The 19,937-nt window shown below is 36.2% G+C and overlaps 1 protein-coding gene across 1 annotated transcript in view; it reads right to left on the bottom strand.

Moving 5' to 3' along the window:
* The window catches only part of LOC136811124 (uncharacterized), a 164,496-nt gene that overhangs the window by 8,500 nt on the left and 136,059 nt on the right, over positions 1 to 19,937 (bottom strand). Inside the window, exons 2-16 of the mRNA XM_067067729.1 lie at positions 12,805 to 12,963; positions 12,277 to 12,477; positions 11,745 to 12,046; positions 11,301 to 11,382; positions 10,803 to 10,972; positions 10,490 to 10,565; positions 9,941 to 10,014; positions 9,627 to 9,688; positions 9,083 to 9,203; positions 8,530 to 8,727; positions 8,010 to 8,159; positions 7,427 to 7,513; positions 1,080 to 1,260; positions 715 to 775; positions 223 to 306 (exon numbers count right to left, since the gene is read on the bottom strand). Of these exons, the coding sequence (XP_066923830.1) occupies positions 223 to 306; positions 715 to 775; positions 1,080 to 1,260; positions 7,427 to 7,513; positions 8,010 to 8,159; positions 8,530 to 8,727; positions 9,083 to 9,203; positions 9,627 to 9,688; positions 9,941 to 10,014; positions 10,490 to 10,565; positions 10,803 to 10,972; positions 11,301 to 11,382; positions 11,745 to 12,046; positions 12,277 to 12,477; positions 12,805 to 12,957 (2,002 nt within the window). The 5' untranslated portion in view covers positions 12,958 to 12,963. The remainder of the gene's footprint in view (positions 1 to 222; positions 307 to 714; positions 776 to 1,079; positions 1,261 to 7,426; positions 7,514 to 8,009; positions 8,160 to 8,529; positions 8,728 to 9,082; positions 9,204 to 9,626; positions 9,689 to 9,940; positions 10,015 to 10,489; positions 10,566 to 10,802; positions 10,973 to 11,300; positions 11,383 to 11,744; positions 12,047 to 12,276; positions 12,478 to 12,804; positions 12,964 to 19,937) is intronic.

Raw genomic sequence — 19,937 nt, 5'->3', positions numbered from 1 at the left:
TCTGTGACACAGGGGCGTTAAATAATATCTGCAATCCGAATCTTTGTCTAATTGGAAGAGGATTCTTGGTTCCTTGAAGAGAGTCCACTGAATGAAAAGTTTTGAAAGATCTGCTTGAACTAGTTTTGGAGATTGGATTTGATTTCCAGATATCTCTGAGCTTGTTTTACACAATTTCCTTGTACGAGTCTTACCGAACTTCACTAAAACTAGATTTTATACCTATGATTTTATCGAGCTTTTCTGTGCTGCTTTCTTTGACGTCATCTTTACATGGATGATCACTCTTCCATTGAGCTATGCATTCTATATATTAAAAAGTTGTCGGTTTACTTCCGAATTGATAATTTCAATCGGATGAATTTTCAAGAGATTAAATTTCGCAATTTTTTTTGCCTTTTTCACAGAAATAAATCTCGTGAAATTACATGTGATAGCTGACTCATGAAATAAAAACCAGGGTTGACATCAGGCCCAAAGACAAAATTGAATCAGTAGAGAACTTTCCAAAAGGCTAATTTACAAAATTAAATCTGGAATTTTTTTTTGGCACGTGAAATTTAATCTTGTAAAAGTTAATCCGAATGGACCTACTTAGTGATGTTATCCTAATCTAATTTGTTATAGTATCACTTCACACAGCACCTTTCGGTAAAAGAGTAACATTTTTTTGAATTTGATTTTCTTTCCTTAGTGATTTCCTTAGCTACAAACCTGCGATTTCGTTGTAATTACTGTAATAGTCGCCATCGGCGTAAAATTTCAATCGTGCACTCTAAAAAGAAAATAAAGAAAATATATCTTTTATATCTTTTAAGTTAAGTCTCAGGAGAACTGAAAAGAGTTCTATTTTTTGTTAAATAAAAGACATACTCAAAATAAGCATTATTTAGAATAGCGAAGAATTTTAAAGGCAAAATATTCCTCTATTATTAAAAGATAAAACCACTTCAAGACTCAAGACAGCATTGCTTTAAACCAAAAAATTTAACTTGAATTCTATGAAAAGAATTTAAAGTTTTCTTTTATTTGAATTCCCGATTTCACGTTGTCATAGACTCGAAATAAACAAAACTCACCATAGATTTGAACCAGCTATTCTCAACCTTAGTTATAAGAACGGCCCGATCGACATCACATTGGACTTTAGCACGTGCGTGTTGGTCCGTGTAGACGTTCGACAAGTGGGCGATCAAAACATTGGCAAGAATTAGGATACAAGCTAACATGTTGAATTGTAACAGAATAATAACACCAATTCTATGAGAAAGGAATTAAAACAACTCTGTCTCAACGAGGTGGAAGAGAGATGAATTTGAGTAGGCCGAAATGTGATATTTTTATTGTAATATATTGTTTTGGGTCATCGAGACTAATCGAGGCCTATTTAGTGCTTTTGTTAATTTTGTTTATCACAGTCCTCTAAAGAAAGTCATTGAGACAACACGTAAAATATTTCATGGTCCACACGTGCCGCATATTAAAAAGAGAAGAAAAAAGTTAAAGTGTGTGAGTTTTGAGAAAAATAAAATTGTAAGAAAGAAGAGAAACATAAAAATTAAAAAGTCGAAACAAGAAAATACATAATAAAAGTTGAAAAATGGTTGATGTTGAGAAACTTGGCAAGAAGCGCAACGCTCTCACATCATATGTTAACAAGTTGATTTGGAGTGCGAAGAATGGAACAAGGATGCTAAAAGTAACAAAAACGCTCTTGAAACCACTTGTAAAGTTTTAAATAAAAAGTTACAAATTATCATTGAGATTACGGATAACATCGTGGATGAATTAGACGATGAAGAGCAAATGGGAATACAATATGAGAAGTGTTCCAAAGTTGAGCGTCGAGTTGAGTCGTTGATTTTAGCCGTCAAAAGTGAATTGTCAAAAGAGAACCCAAAAATTGCTGTTAGTGATAGTAGTGTCACAAGTACCCGAGAGAAACAGCGGAAAGCTGATATTCGTCTACCCAAATTGAGTTTGAAACCCTACGATGGAGATCCGTTGAAATGGAAAACATTTTTCGATACATTTGATTGTGCCGTTCATCAGAGAGATGATATGACCAACGTCGAAAAAATGACATACCTCACCAGTTTACTTGAAGGAGAAGCGGAATCTTGCATCCAAGGTATAACATTATCTAACGAAAATTACGATATTGCGCTCAAAATGTTAAAAGAAAGGTTCGGTGACGAACAGATAATTATTAGTGCGCATATGAATAAATTGTTAAACTTAGAAACAACATCAAACTTTATCGATATCAAAGAACTGAGAATGCTTTACAACAACATCGAAATTCAAATTAGAAATCTTCGTGGAATCGGACTGGAGGAGAAACGTTACGGCCCTATGCTCGCACCAGTTATTATGTCGAAATTGCCACAAGAAATAAAATTGTTGTTGACTAGAAAGTTCGGAAAGGATGTATGGGCAATCGATAAGTTACTCGAAGCCTTACAACAAGAAGTCGAAGCTCGAGAAAAGGTCCTTCTTACAGAGAATGAAGGTGTCGAAAATTACGAAAACCTAATGAGTACCGGTCGTCCTACAGACAGCAAAAGAAGACAACCGTTCCGTACCTTTCCATGCGTTTACTGTGGAAACGCTTCACACAAAGCCTATCAATGTTCCAAGATATCGAAACCAGAAAGTCGAAAGGATTTTCTCATCAAACAGAAACGATGTTTCAAGTGCTTGAAAATAGGACATGATAGTAAAAGTTGTAGATCGATGCGCAGTTGTTATCATTGTCGAAAAAATCATCATAGCAGTATTTGTAAAACCTTCAAGAAAGAGGAAGATACGCCAGAAGATACTCAGTCGAATTTAGCAAGCAGTTCGTGTACCGTTTTGCTACAAACAGCCAAAGCCAAAATCGAAAATGTCGAGAAAAATCGTTCGTCCGAAAGTAGAATTTTCTTTGACCCTGGTAGTCAGTTGAGTTATGTTACACCCACATTGAGTCGAAAGCTGAATCTAAAGCAAATTGGAAAAAAGGAACTTTGTATCCAATCGTTCGGAAACAACAAAACCGTCAAAACCTTACCCTTGGTCGAATTTAACGTGAAAACTTCGAAAGGACAGGTTCCTGTGCAAGCCTACGTATCCGAAATCAGTCAACCCGTTTCGAGACAGAACACAGTCGAATGTCAAAAACGTTTTGAACATTTGAAAGGTTTAAAACTGGCAGATCCAAATCATGAAAAAGCCATCGATATTGATATTTTGATTGGCTCAAACTTTTATTGGGATTTTATACACACTGAAGGTGCTGTTACTGGCAAGTCTGGCCAGCCCATTGCTTTGAGTTCGTCGTTGGGATACGTTTTGAGTGGTCCTGCTGATTTAAAAGAAAAGATTTCGTCCGGAATTTTTTTCTCACATGTTTTGAAAGCCGTCATTAGTGAAAATGATCGATTATCTGAAACCGTTGATAAGTTCTGGGACTTGGAGAGTCTTGGAATAAAATGTGAAAACTTTGATACCGAAAAACGTGAATTTGTGAAGGAGTTTGAGAACTCATTAAAATTTAACGAGAAAGAGAAAATGTATGAAGCAACATATCCAGTCAAAGAGGAGGATTGGTTGCTAGGAGATAATTATGAACTGTGTAGAAAAAGACTTCAATGTTTATCAAAAAGCTTCGAAAACAATCAACAATTATTGAAAGATTATCAAAAGATTTTCAATGAACAGTTAACAAAAGGTGTTATCGAAAAAGCGCCAAATGATCAAGAGGTTGGAAAAACACATTACATTCCGCACCACGCTGTTATCAAACCAGAAAAATCAACAACAAAGGTACGCATTGTTTATGACGCGAGTGCAAAGGCAAATAACAATGAGTTATTTTCTTTAAATGAATGTTTAGAGGCGGGTCCTCCATTGAATACAGATCTCTTTGAAATTTTGTTACGTTTTCGAACAGACAAAGTCGCCATTGTCGGTGATATTGAAAAGGCTTTTCTACACATAAAACTAAACAACGAACAGAGAGACCTTACTAGATTTTTATGGTTCAAAAATTCAGACAAAATTGATTTTAAAAACTTTGAAGCAAACGAAATTGTTGAGTACCGGATGTGCAGAGTTTTGTTTGGGATAAACGCATCGCCCTTCGTTTTGAATGCCACCCTACAACATCATATCAGAACAGCAAACGACGCAGAGTTCGAGAACAACCTTATCAAATCGCTACATGTGGATGATTTGACAACAAGCAAACGAACTGTTGCTGAAGCTGAAGAGTTTGTCGAGAAAACGAAAGAGCATTTATCGAAAGCATCGTTTAACCTGAGAAAATTCCAATCCAACTCGAAGGAACTTGAATCCAAACTCCAATCGAAATACGGAGAAACCGAAAACCCTACTGTGATGGGTAAGACGAAAGTCCTTGGTGTTACATGGGACAAAGAATCTGACGAACTTTGTTTCCAACTCAAAAGCTTAGCGAGTTTGAAACCGACGAAACGCAATGTGTTGAGAGCATTGGCGTCCATTTATGATCCGTTAGGACTGATAAACCCTATCGTGTTAACGTTGAAATTGTATTTTCAGAAATTGTGTCTAAGTAAAATTGATTGGGACACGCCCATCGACGGTGATTTGCTTTGTGAATGGCAAAATTTGGTGAAAGACTTTGAGTATACACAAGAGATCAGAGTCGAAAGAGCTTATTCGAGTGTTAAACAAAATGTCAAGGAAATTCAGTTACATGGCTTCTCAGATGCTTCTGACGACGCACATGGTTGCTGTATCTACACACGAATCGTATCAAAGGATGGTGATATCAAGACAAGCCTCGTCACATCAAAGTCACACGTGAATCCAATCAAGACGAAATCAAAAACCAAACCTGATGACCAGAAGTTGACGACACCCAGAATGGAGTTGGTAGCTATACTTATTGTATCACGTCTCATGAATGTTGTTAAGAGACACTTAGAAATGAACTTTGAATTTGAAAAATTTACTGTATGGACTGACAGTAGTGTTGCTTACTGTTGGGTCAAGAACATTGAAACTTCGAGAAAACAAGACAGATATATTAAGAATATTTCTGATGAGATTAGACGAAATTTTGAATCTCTCTCGATTGAACTGAAATTAGTTGCTACAAAGCAAAATCCTTCGGACATTGCGTCCCGGGGGTCTAAGCCAGCACGTCTAGCTGGTTGTAAATTATGGTTTTATGGTCCTGAGTTTCTAATTATGCCTGAATCTCAGTGGCCTCGTTTGAAAGTCGGTGACAAATTTTCTGAGGTCCCTGATCCTCTAACTATACCTGAGAAGACGGGAACAAACCTCAAACCTTTTAGTGATGGTGTCAACAAGGGTCCTAATCTTCTAAATATACCTGAGGAGAAGGATACCCTTTCATTCAATATTAGTGATGGGACTGAGTGGATAACTATACCTGAAGCTCAGTCCAACCTTGGTGAAATTATTGACGTTCAAAGATTTCGGTCTTTTGAACAATTGTTACGTGTTACTGGGTATGTCTTCAAATTTGTGGAGAACATACGTTGTTGGAAAAATAAAAACAACAAACAAATAAATAAGAAACAAATAAACAAACAGAATATTTTGAATGCTGATGATTTGCTATCAGCCAAGAAGAAATGGTTATTGGATGCCCAAAGAGGTATTCCAGACGAAATGAAGAAAAATCTTTTCCTTGGAGGGGAAGTGTACAGATGGAAGGGAAGATTGAACAATGCTCCAATTCCCTTTGACGCAAAGCATCCAATATGGTTACCTACGAACAGTCCACTTGTTGATTTGTTGATCAAGCAAGCCCACGACAAGGTAATGCATAATGGCCAACGTGAAACTTTGAACGAACTACGATCCCAATTTCAAATTCCAAGATTGCGTCAACGCGTCCGTCATTTTATCTACAAATGTACGATTTGCAAGAAACATGGTGGTAAAGCTTATCGTTATCCAGAATCTTACGATTTACCAAAGTCTAGACTACAAGTTGGTGCCGCTTTCCAGAACATTGGAATCGATTATTGCGGTCCATATTTGGTGTATAATGTATTCGACAAAACGAAAGAAAAGTTCAAGGTATGGATTTCATTGATCACATGTCAAGCCAGTCGGGCTGTATATTTAGACATTGCTACAGACTACAGTGGAGAGTCGTGCATTGAAGTATTAAGGAGATTTATGAATCGCAGAGGAATCCCAGAAGAAATCTTTTCAGACAAAGGTTCAACGTTCACTGCAGAAAACGTACAAAACTTTGTTACAAATTGTCAAATTCGATGGAAGTTTAGCCTCGAGAAAGCACCTTGGTTTAATGGGTTTACAGAGAGACTTGTGAAATCCGTGAAAACGTGTTTGAATAAAGCTTTGAACAACAAAACGCTGAAGTACGATGAATTCCTTTCGTTATTGATTGAAATTGAACGAACAATCAACAACCGTCCTTTAACCTTCATCTATGACGAATTGACAGAAGAACCTCTAACCCCGAATCATTTATTATACGGTAAACGTCTCGGACGTAACACAAATACAAAAAACGACAACAGTGACAGTTTTGAGTTGTCAGAAAACACGAAGCAAGCAATTGAACACTTTTGGAAACGTTGGAAAACAGAATACTTACTCGAGTTGAGAGAAACACACAAGAAACTTGCACGAAAGAACTCAAGCGAAATGATCAACGAGAATGATATCGTTTTAATCAATGAGGAAAATGTTAAACGTAATGATTGGAGGAAAGGTAGAGTGAGTAAATTGTTACGAGGAAGAGATGGTAAAGTTCGCGGAGCCGAACTCGTCGTTGTAAACAAAAACGGTAACGGAATTCTCCGAAGACCTATCAATAAACTATTTCCGTTTGAGTATCATCACTCACGAGTAAGTGATGACAAGAACAATCAAGAAGTGAAAATCAAATTCATCGACGAACGTGACCTCCCCTCGTGCGTGGGAGTGTGATATTTTTATTGTAATATATTGTTTTGGGTCATCGAGACTAATCGAGGCCTATTTAGTGATTTTGTTAATTTTGTTTATCACAGTCCTCTAAAGAAAGTCATTGAGACAACACGTAAAATATTTCACGAAATACCGCATTGCGACTAAACAATTTTTTACGGTTTTTCAAAGCTAAGATTAGAAATCCTCTGTTATTAGCCTGAAAAATTTAAAAAATACGAAAATTTTCCACGGATATTAATTTTGTTTTGGGATCGGAATGTAGTATAAGTCCATCTTGCAATTTGGAAGGAAAATCTTTACAGCGGGGTAAGAACTTTGAACCTACATTTTGGCGAAGTGGAAATCTCATCTTTAGAAACGAAACTTTATGATCAAGAGGGCCAAAAGGTGGAATAAATGATGAAAGTGATAAGAGTGCCGATCGCTGAACAAACGAACGTAGACGATGAAAGGAATCGCTTACTTGAATTTTCCAATGTAGTCATCAGCGAAACCGTTGGTCTCAGTCAGGGCTCTGACTTCCGATAACAAAGCTCCCCATGTTGAAATACTGAAAATACAATTCACATAACTATAATACCAAAGATGTTATCAATAGATATTTTTAGTGATAAAAATTGGATAGGTTGTTCTTTGACTTAATTAAATTCTTAAAGGACTAAAATACACACTTCTCGAGATAAATCAACACCTACGGACCTCGTTTTCAAACGAAATAATTACTTCAAACGACATCCTCACATGCAATATGTTTTCTCAAAAGACCTTTTTAATTTTGATACAAAACAGCAAACGCTTGCAACCATTTATTATTTCTAACAACGTTGAAGTATCGTAGCAACAAGTCTTTGAGAACGAGGTTCGCAATTATTTTATGCATTTCGAGAAAATTGTATAAAGGACGAATTTCTCACGGGCACAATCTTTTGCGAATTTCTCTCTCTAAGAAATTCAAAAGACATAATATTGGTGAAATTTGCTAATCGAAGGCCTGGAAATCGAAAGGTCCCAAATGGAAGAAGTTTCATAACAAAAAGGTTTCGTACTCTGCATTGTCAAATCCTTCTTTAGTAGCAGTCAACGCAAGGATGACACTTCCAAGAAAAGCAGCAGCGACAACGATGTAAACGATCAAGAACTGTGGAATATCACGTCGCAACAATCGTGAAATCAACTTCGCATGAACACCAACATATCTGAGTAGAAGAAGAATAAGTTAAGTGCGATTTCTTAGCAAAAGGCTACAATTTGAGAGAAACAAAAAACACTATTGTCAAGTTACGTCTTTTATTCGAATCGATTCTACCCGACTATCTTACTCGGAAGATAACTCGAACTTTGTGACTTGAGCAAAGAAAGGTACTCGAACTTTATTTATTCAAGCAGTTTCGAGTTACAAATATGGTTCAGAAAGAGGAAGGGTAATAACAAGAAAATGGAGTAGCATACATGGACCGTTTCTACTATAAAATGACAAAGAATTGCGTTAAAATGTTCATGTGACAACACATGTTAGTGTAACATTTCCATATTACGCATTTATCGTGAACCGAATATAACACATACCTGATGACAGGGAAATATTTGAAGATTCGAAGAACGTTAATGAAATAAGTTGCAGCTGCTACATAGCATTCAAGTTCACTTGGGTTCTTTTTTGATAACAGATGAACGGTGCCAAATTTGATGGGTAGAAGTGAAATAACCAGGCTTATACCAATGAAATCTGCAAGGTTGGTGAATGTCAGATAATTCATCTTCTCCCTAATGAATCAATTAGTATTAGAAGTGGCTGGAACTATGACGCTATTGTTTTCGTTGTCAATAGATGTTCTATCTGTGTCTCCGTGATTTATAAGTTCTAAATCGAAGGTAACTAAATCCTTAGTTCGAGGACACTTAAAAGTGTTTAATATTAAATTGAGGAACAATTGCTTTTCACGTCTACTTACTTCAAGTAAGTTTCCTGCGACTTTCCAGGAGTTTCCATAAATTGCAATACATCTTAGATTCCGGACGGAGGGTTTTTTGAGAGGTGGCCTCTTCGACGAAAAATTGACGTCAACATAAAGGACAAAATTTATTTTCCAAAAGAACTTAATGCAGATCAATGACTTACTTGATCAGCTCCACGATTTCAATGATAAAATAGATACAGGCTATAATAAAAGTGATAACTTCGAATACACCACGAATTTTGTCTTTGGTTGTCTTGTATATCGATCTATCACCGCTTTCACCTACAAGAAAAGAAACGTTCCTTGTTCGTTAATAGATCAAATTTGGATATTGTCATTCCTATTCCGAGCCTCGTTAAATTAATCGTATGGTATTAAAAATCTTGTATCCTTGATAGGCTATTGGCCCGTTCGGTCTTTCATTTTTAACAATATAAGGTTGGTCGAGCAAAACAATAACATTAATGCTAGTATGACTTGCAGGATCTATGTTGCCGATTTGGATTGGATTAAAAAATAGATTCATTGTAGCATAGTAAGTAATCATTTCAAACGTGCTATTTACAAGTATTGTATTGCATACGTTAAAGAATCAAGAATAGAAAGGAAACTTTCTTTGGCATGAAATTGAGAGAAAACTTGTTTTGTTTTAAAACCCCGCGCAAAAATACTTCAATGGAAAATAACTGATTCTTTGAGCCGTACCTTTCAAGAAGAAAGCACAAGTCATGGACACGATGAAGAACAAATAAAATCCAATATAAAGCCTAAAAATGAAGGTGAGGATATACAGATTTGTGATGAAATACGTTTGATTTAGGCGATTATAGATGCTTTTTGGGAAATAACTAAAAATGCAAATCAAAATGCCAACCGTCAAGCCAACAGTAAAGAATGATTATTAAGAAATTATTGATGAATCGTTATAAAGAGATTTTTATTTCAGACGAGAAAAATATTAGCATTTAGTCAAGTAGACAGTTACAACACGTAAGGTTAGTAAGTTTTAGTAAGGTTACCCGACAAGACGTCTTCCGTATAGCCTCCATTTCCGTTGGGTTAGTAATCTTACAGCAGGGTGTTCAATTATTTCCTGTAAAATAATTGACCAGCCTCGTCAGTCGTCAGTTTCTACATCGTTAGTTTAGTAGACATGTTACAACCTCTAAATGTATGTGAGTTTTTCTTCAGTATTTCGTTATTCTCGATACGTTTGTAAAGCGGTTTTAGTTTATAAGAAGAAGAGATAAATGTTTATTCTGCTAACTAGTGGCAGTTTCATGCCACATCCAGCGCTGAACTACCTCTAAGGTTATTCCACAATGAAAATTCCGAATGTTTTTTTAACGAATATGTTTAGCTTTGCATTGCCCACAAAGCGTTCTTCTACTTTTTTTATCTCATCATTATCAGGGGACTTGTAATTTGAGCGGAGATTTTTGAAAAAGAAATAGAATCGTTGTGAAATTTAATACTTGCATCACAATTTAGTCGTGGTCAGGGTTATTGTTGTCTTGTTACAGGTAAATAGTATCAGTCATGAAGGTCTTTTGGCTGTAGGAACTTACATCACTGAAAGGACTGTGTGCAACATCGTACAAACCAGAATGTGAAGAGTAATCAAATCCTTCTTCGTTCCCTGATCTAGCAAAAACAAATACAGAATACTTCTTCAATCTGGTTATCTTTTTAATACTGATACCTTTTTCATCTTTGCTATGGTAAAGGGTAATTAATACATATATCAAAATCAAAATGAACACAAAACTTGTGCAATCTGACAGACAGGTCCAATATTTTAAGACTTCCTTTTTCCAATTTTACTACAACAACCCCTCGTAGTTTACATTTAAGAAATATGTTGGAGAGACAAAGACAGACCTTCCATAGCAGTCACCATCCAGTATTTTGTAATGGCAATGGTATCGCTGTGGCTTGACATTAGGGAGATGTGACCAGGGTTCATTATCTTCATCTTTTTGATCAGGGTCTTTCGGGATGTATGGATATTCTGGATTGATCGTACTGTCTAAGATCTTGTGCACTGTTTGCTAAGATATTTAAATTGATAATAGGATGTCAACACTTCGGGCACTAGTATTCATAATGCACAAGGCGGGGAAAAAGTGGGACAGAGGGAAAGTAAATGTTCCTGAGATCAGACTCTTAAAAGAGTTCAAGATAGTGAAATTTAAGAAAAAGATTAAATCGTCGAGGGTTTTGAAAAAAAGACAATCACAGCTTTACAAAATGATCTAATCTTGATTAGACTTTGATGAGGAGATGGAATGGAAATTTAAAAGATATGAATAACAATTTAAAGAACCTTTCTTCTTATCAGCATTTACACATGTTAATGCAAAATGAGAACTTATTTACCTTCATTTTTGGGTTGGATACAAAGGTAGAAAAGCTGAAATTTTCTTTGGATACACTATCATAATGGAAAAGATGTCGTACACTAAAAATGAAATAAACACAACAGTTCTTATTAACTTGAATCTTCATTCTAGATTTTCAATAAAAACACTTTCCAAGAAACCTATCAGAATAGATGGATAATATTGAATAAGAAAGGGCTGCAAATATGCGCTGGACATCAGTCAATGTCCGACTGAAAAAGCCATTTAGCCGCCTGAAAATCTTTTGTGTCTGTTATAATGAAAAGTTTAAAGATGAATAAAATTATTAAATATAGTTGAGAACGAATATTTTACAAACAATCTCTTAGCCTATTCTTTTTAAAAATTGTTACTTTTTGCAAATATTTTTTAATTGTGTATCCCAAAGAACTTAACAGCTAAACCAACTGATTAGCTATACCTTTCTGGTCTCATATTGAGCATGAGTAAAGAAGCAGCATCATCATGGCATTCTTCTAAAGCCAACTCCACTGGCATTTGAGCCTTCACATTGCCACATAAACATTTCTCGTAAACTAATTTTGGATAATACTGCAACACAATTTGGATTATAGAAGTCAGGTTTCGATAAGCTGCCATATGCATCACAGTCATATCGATTTCCTCTGTGATGTCTATTGTACGAGCATAATTAGGTTTCTTGTTTTTCTTTCTTGGTTTTTTATGGTCTTGGTCAATAACCAAATGAACAAATGATGAGAGCTGGAAGAAAATGTTTTGATTCTTTGAATTTGAAAACAAAATATTATGTTTCATATACAAAGAGTTATAAACAAGATTTATTGTCATTGAACCCTAATTTATAATGAAACAAAAACTTTGCTCTTACAAAATTGAATTTTATTATGCCGTCTTCTGTCTTCTCTGTAGTTTATTCTCTTGGTTCTAGCTAGAAAAAGATTCATCAATTAATTAAATAAAGAAGTATATACCTGACCAACAAAACCATGCATCATTCCCAACTCATTTTTAGCTTTTGCAATGTCATGGAAACGGTCATAAAGGTCCATAAAATAAATCAATATTTCTTCAATGCCCTCATCTTCACATCTTTCTCTGATTTTCTTTAATCGTTCCTCATTTAGGGCAGTCATCCATGGTTTACTTGGATTTTCTTTGTGATGAGCTGATACCTTTTGAAGAAAACATAATTTAGGAAATTTGTACATATACTTCAAGAAAATTTTGAGAACTAGCTCAGAATACACAGTATGCCTGCTGTCCTAGAGTCTAATTTTATTAAAAACTATAAGAAACTGAGATTATCCAATTAAGAACGTCCAACCATGATTCTGAGTAAAACAGAAAATACTTAATTTGTGTAAAGTTAAATTTCTCGAGTACTATACAGTTTTGAAGATCAAACTTATTCTATTGCAAGAGGACACTATCCTCTAATACTAACCTAGGAAATTAATCAATTTAGTCAATAAAGTCAAAAGTTATAACACAATTCTTACATCATTCCAAAATTGTTTGTCAAATTTCTCGCTGAATGGGTTATTTGGAAAAAGGCCATCATCCTTTTTTCCATCACTGTCCAGATTTTGTAATTTCAAGGCACTTGACTTATCTAGCATTGGAGTTTTTTCATTTGGTGATATATTTGTCATTTTAAACTATAAGAAAAAGTCAATTTTAAAACAATTTTATCAATGCTCATTCCCTGAGGGAGTTAGTGATCCAATGCAACCTAATAGCACTTGTGCCCCTAAGTTAAGTCTCAACATGACCCGAGTCCCTAATTATGACTCTCGAGCTCCAACCCTAACCCTAATTGATAATACTGAACTCCTGTCTAGTTCCGCAGATTGAAAAATTTGACTTGCATCCTGAGGGATGATATCATTTGCCAACCAGCTGTCATCATCATCATCCTTCGACCGTTAGGTCGGAAATACCGAGTATCTCTCTTTCCACAGCTCACGGTCTGACATAACTGTTTTCAGTTCTTCTAACTCGAGCCCTGTTTCCCGCCTCAAATTGTCGAGGAAAGTTCGCTTCCTTGAGCGTCTAGGACCAGTAGGGCACCACAATAAGATATCTGAAATGATTTCAGATTTTGCTCTGAAACAATGGCCGGAGAAAGTTAGCCTCCTGGAAAAAAGAACAGAAGAGATTCTAGGGAGACCTTGGTAGATTTGGGCGAGGTTGGGATGATCTCTCCAATCAAGATTTTGAACCCTTTTTAGGAGATTGGTATAACACCCATCAAGACTTTTCTCCATAGATTTTGTCATGGTCCAGGTTTCAGAACCATAAAGAAGAATGGGCTCCACAAGACACTTGAAAATTTTCAGCTTGAGGTTATTGTCAAGATCACATTGCCAGATTTTGTTGAGCTTATTACAAGCTTTCCACGCAAGTGCTTTCCTGGTTTTTAAAGTCGCTATCAGAACTGTTGATAAGAGAGCCTAAGTAGTTGAAATCGATTACTTTTTTAATGTCAACACCTTTCAAAGAAAATAAAGGGAGAAAGTTTTCAGAGGAGCAAAGATATTCTGTTTTTTTCTCGTTACAGTAAAGACCGACCTGACTTGCTGCAGTTTCTAAAGAATGGAGTAGAATTTCGAGATTTTGAATACTTTCTGCAACAAGTGCGAGGTCATCAGCAAAATCCAGATCAGTCACAAACAAGCCAGGGTCACGTGTGCCCTGGGGCGTTTTAATTTGAATTCCCTTTTTGTTAAAAGTATCAACAGAAATTCTTAAAACATAATCCAAAACAACTATAAAAAGAAGGGGAGCCAGAGTGTCTCCTTGAAGAACTCCTGCTTGAATATTAAAAATATCTGTATCCCCATCAGGCGATACAACCTTTGCTTTGGAAGAAGTATACAATGCTTGAATAGCATTTATAATTTTCTCAGGGATACCATAGAGACCTAGAATTTGAAACATTTTTTCTCGACTGATCGAGTCGAAGGCCTTTTTGAAATCAACAAAACATATAAAAGCATCTTTATTGAGTTTCCTCATTTCTTCCAGAATTCGTCTGATAGATAAAATTTGAGAGAGTGTGTTCCTGCCCTTCCGGAAACCGTTTTGGTTTCTCCTAAGGAGGGGGTCAAGAATAGGAACAATACGGTTAAATAAAAGTTTGTTATAAATTTTTGCAGCAATTGGCATCAAGGTGATACCTCTGTAGTTTGAGGCTAAGGTCAGATCACCTTTTTTGGGAACTGGAATGATACCCCCTGTTAACCATGCAGAAGGTGGCACAAAATCGTTAAATGTAACCAGCTGTCAGGGGGTGTTATAGTCACACAAAAATGACGAAACACAGCCAATAACTCGAAGATGATGATTAATTACGTAGTGATAAAAAAAGGAAAGAATTAGACATGTTTGTGTAACTTTCCCATGAACTTAATGTTGAAAATTTTTCTGACCCCTAAAGTCTCCATTGAGAAATCCCTAGCTTAATTTTGAGCTTGCTTTCCTCGAACCTGTCCTGCATTCAGAATCTTGAAACTTGGCAACTATGACTACCTTAAGTCCTGGCAGGCTAGCTCTAAAGCTCTAAAACAGCATCTAATAACATGAAAACCAGAAAATGATTCTTTGATGGGAATCAAAACTATAAAGTGCACTGACAAACATCAATATGTCAGATCTAGCAAAATTAGTAAAAGCACTGTCATCATTGACAATAAAACAAACAATTTTCTGTCAAGAGCCTTGTAAACATTCCAACAACTTCCATCGAAATGATCTATCACAGCTCAGTCTACCATTTTTAGCGCGGTCCGAGGATTGAGCCGAGAACGCTCCCCAAGCTCCTGCGCGGGTGAAAAACTACAATCTGTCAATCATTTTCCCAAGCGAAGAGTACGCAAAGCGATTCTAGCTTTATGATAGTGCCGCGGATCATCAATGGATATCATCATTATCCCTTTATTTTCATTCCAAGAACTTTTGCAGAAAAAAAGAAAAATAGAAAAGTTGTATTTTTTACTGCTCTATTCACATACTGAATTTGAAAGATCTTCTATGTGGCGTTTTTTTGCAAACTTCAAAAAACTGTTTTTTGTCCCGCCTTTGCGGGACTTTAGCTTAAGTGCTTTGAGTGCAGCATAGGGTACAAAGTCCAAATATGTGTTTCCCGTAATTTTTGTATGAAGAGTTAGGTCCATACTGCCTGGCCTTTTTCCAGGCGATGTCAATCAAACTGTTCAAACTAATCAAACTCAATCAAACTTAATCGAACAATAGGTGTTCGATTACCAAACCAAATCGAACACAGTCATCAAACCGAGAAAGTCCAGTAAAGTTTGATTAGTTCGATTGATATTCAATGTGTTCGATTTACAGTTTTCGTTCACAAATCATTCTCAGAGCGCATTTCTGCTAATCCAATGATTGTCAGGGATTGTTTAGGCTAGAACTGTTGCGCTAGCAATAACTGGAACCACTTGTGCTACAAAAACACTGATTGAACTTAATTGAACTGCGATAAGTAATCAAACTTTAATCGAGCAGAAGATTTTCCAGTAAAGTTCGATTACTGTTCGATCAGGTTCGGTAATCTGTTTGATAGGGTTCGGTTGACATCGCCTGGCTTTTTCTGCTAGAGAAATGGCAAAGGAATCTTTAGTGCAGAAGTGTGCAGAAATGACAAATGGGAATCTTATACCTACAAAAAAACATTGACTATTCTCTTGCATTGTATCAAAATTCATAAACATTTTCCTAAAATCCATTGTGCGCTGATGAATTTGCCTAAAAAAAAAGAGGGTCTTTTTAACCTTGCACCCAATCCATTTGCTCGAAGCCATAATCTATTTTTTAGTTTTAAAGCTCAAAAGATGAAAGATCGCAGTACTCATCACTCATACTTTGACGTTTGAGCTTTTCAATAGACCTTTTTTCAAAGAGGCCACCCTGTTGAATAATTATGTACCGTAGGACGGGGTGAATCGGATACCCGGGGTGAATCGGATAATTTGTTTAATCGCCTCTCATACTTCACTGACGATGTCTTTTTCCATTCTGTTTTCAGATCCCGTTCACTGATCGATCAAGCTTTCCGAAAAATATGGCTTTGAAGATTTGGAACATGTTCTTCGGAAATTGAAGAAGAAAACCTTCTGATTTTCGGACCCTTTTTTGAGATGCCGAATAAGAAATAATGAAGCGACCGTGATTGGAGATTTCTTTGGCATTGTGTTCTACGAATGCCAGTTGTATACAATCTTTGGTTCACTAAACGAAAAACAATGTCTATTCTTCGTATTTTCATTCTAAAGTTAGGGCGGAAAATTGTTCGCGTTAAAACACGAATCGCCCATTTGCGCCCCAAGTTGAAGGCGTTGTTAAGTGATACGGAACCGAGAAATGGAAAGGAGTTAATTATTGAATAATTAAAAAATATCAAATGCCGTCATCATGTCATTTTTAATTGCTGCCACACTATCCCAAGAGGCTTGTTAGTGTTCAGAGTAGCTAGGAATAAATGTTCAAATGTTAATAGTCACTCATTGTTCATTGTTGTTCATGTCTGTTCATGTGAATACAATGTCTTTGTATATTTTGTATAGTGATAATTTAGGAGTTTATATGTTATGTATTATTTTCCAGAAGAAGATAGTGGGAAGGATAAGGCTACAAACACTTTACAACAGGATAAGAACGTTTATTAAAGAAATGGACGCCTCGATCTCTCGTCCTTCCTAGGAAATGTCTTTGACGAAAGGGATTATTTCTAAAGGCTTCATAATGAGACATGGTACAGTATGAAGCAAGACATAATTTCCCGTTCGTTCATACGCTGTTCATTCTCTCGGAGGTCTCGCATCCCCTGGCTTAAATCATCTCTGACTCTGAGACAGGGGTGCAAATATTTCTGCAAGCGGGAATTGGAAAAAGGGGCAAAAAAGTATGACACGGTGGATCCCCTATCCTAGTGGAACAATTGGCAATAAATAATCGGCCCGGTGAGAAAATATGCCCCAGACATTTAAGAACCCGAGAAATTTTTATCTTCTATATTCCGTACCGTTTTTTTATCCTCCATTTTCCCAACGGGGCACTGAGAGAGACAATGTTATAAAGTATTTTCTTTCGCTAAGAAAAGAATAAAAAGTACATATTTTCCAAATAAGATCTTAAAAAGTTTGCTGCCAACTACGAGTATACTATGCATCTGAGCATTGAATACCATATAGAATTAATACTGTCTCCTGTCTTTGTGTTCATGGCGATTCCAAGCTGGTTCTGAATTCTTTAAGTGCCACTGTAATACCCCTGTCTCAGTAACTCAGTGAAAATTTGAAATTGACCATCGGAGAAGTTATGAAACAAGTAAAACGTCACACACACCGGGTCTGTATTTGTAATCTCTTAATACTCGCTGGAGTACGGAAAAATTCACTTTTAAGCATTATTCCTAGAATTCATTAATAATATTTTTTCGATTTTGATCGGGTTGACCTTGTTGCAGTAGAGGTGTCAAAATACCGACAGTTCTCCAAGGGCCATAACCTTTGATACATATACTTTAGCTTGCTTCGTTTTTGTATTTTTGGAATCTTCCTTAAATTCTGCGTCGATCGGTAGGCAATTTGTACGCACTTAAAGCAGAACCAAGGCCACCGGAGCCTCTGAAAGTCAAACTTTCGATGAAATTCAATGAAGGCAAATTTCTGAAAATGGTTTGACAGTGAACGTGTTAGAGTTAGGTCATTTTTTGTAATTTTTTCACCGGTTTCCATCGGACAGGATCTGTGACCGGGTCACTGATACAGGGGTGTATCATTCGTTTTCTCTTATCATTTTGTCGACAAATCTTAGAGTTAACCAGAGCGTTATTGATAATCTTCTCCCTCTCTCAAGTATCTAAGATTGTTCAGTACCACCTGAAATAACGGGAAAACAAAAATATACGATGATCAGGTTAATTTCTCTACTCTTTTTATCGGCTCAGCTATAATACACCCAGTATCGCTGCGAAACTGGAAAAAGTTAGCTTTTCATGGGGCATTAGTAGAAGTCCAGTGGATACTTGAGACAGGGGTATTCTATGGACGCTAAACGTCAAAACAATGTTCTTTTATAACGTTCGTAAAACAACGGGATATGTACACTGTTTTTTTTTGGGCGAATTTTCTATTAACCTAACCTAGCCTGTGAATGTGAAACAGAGCTGTGGGTATGCTAGACTCTTCTGGGATTAAAAGAAATACGCACCTGCTGGGTATGATATATTTCTGTAACCGCGGAATATAACGACCATATAACTAACGACCATGTGTTTGTTGACTCTATCGGTCGATGCTTCGATGAAAATTTGATATTTTCGTCAGTTGTCCAGTTTCTCTAATGCTCTTCTTTTTTAATCATTTATTTACTTCTCCCTTTTCATTTTCTCTGGAACGAAACGCAAGCGTTAGATAAAAAACCAACTTGGATTTAGCTAATGTAGTCAGACCTTTCAGAGACGTTTCATTTTCTTACATTGCACTCTCTATCGTGCATTCAACCAACACTTTTCATAGCGCACACTAATCAAAATTTTATTATCAATGATACTAAACGTACTACCCAAATATATATCCCTTAGGTATTACATTTTATGACGCTCCATCTAATGAATAATTACTTTGTGAGAATTGCATGAATTCAAATTATAACTTCGGCAAAACGTAATTTTTGAAAAATGGTATTGCTCCACCACAAAATATAGAGAGTGTTTGTTTATGTCCCGAATGGCGCCCCGTCAAATTCTATCCACTTCACCCCGAAACGAGTGACTCGATTTTCATGTATTCGATTGAAGATTGTTCCTCGTAGAAGAAAATTTTGAAAATGAAATTTTCTAAACTCGCGAATTAGACCCCACTCGTCAAGTTCTGCGGTATAATTAGGTGGTAGGTCTCGTCGGGAAGAGGCAATTTGCCCAAAACCTTCCAATTCTATCCGATTCACCCCGTCCTACGGTAGTCCAGCAGAAAAACAATGACAAAACCATGCATAATTATTACAATATGCATGATACAGTAATTATGCATGGCTCTATCATTGTTTTTATGGCTGGACTACATAATTATTCAACAGGACATCCTCTTTGAAAAAAGGTCTATTTATACTTGATGCCCCTTTTTGATTTCTTTATTGTATGGTCTAATCATGGATTCATTGTCTAATCTAGGCTCTGACCTCTAACCAGAGTTCAACAACAACAGAACAGATCCATAAAAGACCCATGCCACAGAACAGCTACTTGAAGCCTGACCTCATGTCAAAGATTTTCGAATGTTTTTGTTTTTGTTTTGATGCACACCTCCTTTGAACGTCTTCGATTGGTTAATGGTTACGTCACTCTAGCTTAGCAGCTAACTCATCGAGCGGTCGTACAGAGTGCCCGCTACACTTGGGGTAATCGCAAAATCTAAAAACTGAAATTCATTCATAAAAAAAAACTTCAGTCTTCCTCCGCTTCAAAGAAAATTTTCAAAATTTTTCCTCTGAAATATGCAGGCTCTTTGTTTCTCTTGCTATTTTTTTGAATTATATAGTCATTTGATGAAAGTACAGCAATGATACCATTAAATATGTCATTGCCTACCTGTCAATTTCTGTCACTTTTACAAGC

The sequence above is a fragment of the Clytia hemisphaerica genome, unplaced genomic scaffold (genome assembly GCF_902728285.1).
Source record: "Clytia hemisphaerica strain Z4C2 unplaced genomic scaffold, Clytia hemisphaerica genome assembly, whole genome shotgun sequence".
Lineage (NCBI taxonomy): Eukaryota > Metazoa > Cnidaria > Hydrozoa > Leptothecata > Clytiidae > Clytia > Clytia hemisphaerica.
Note: the sequence above shows the minus strand (reverse complement) of the source record. Positions and strands in the feature narration are given on the sequence as shown.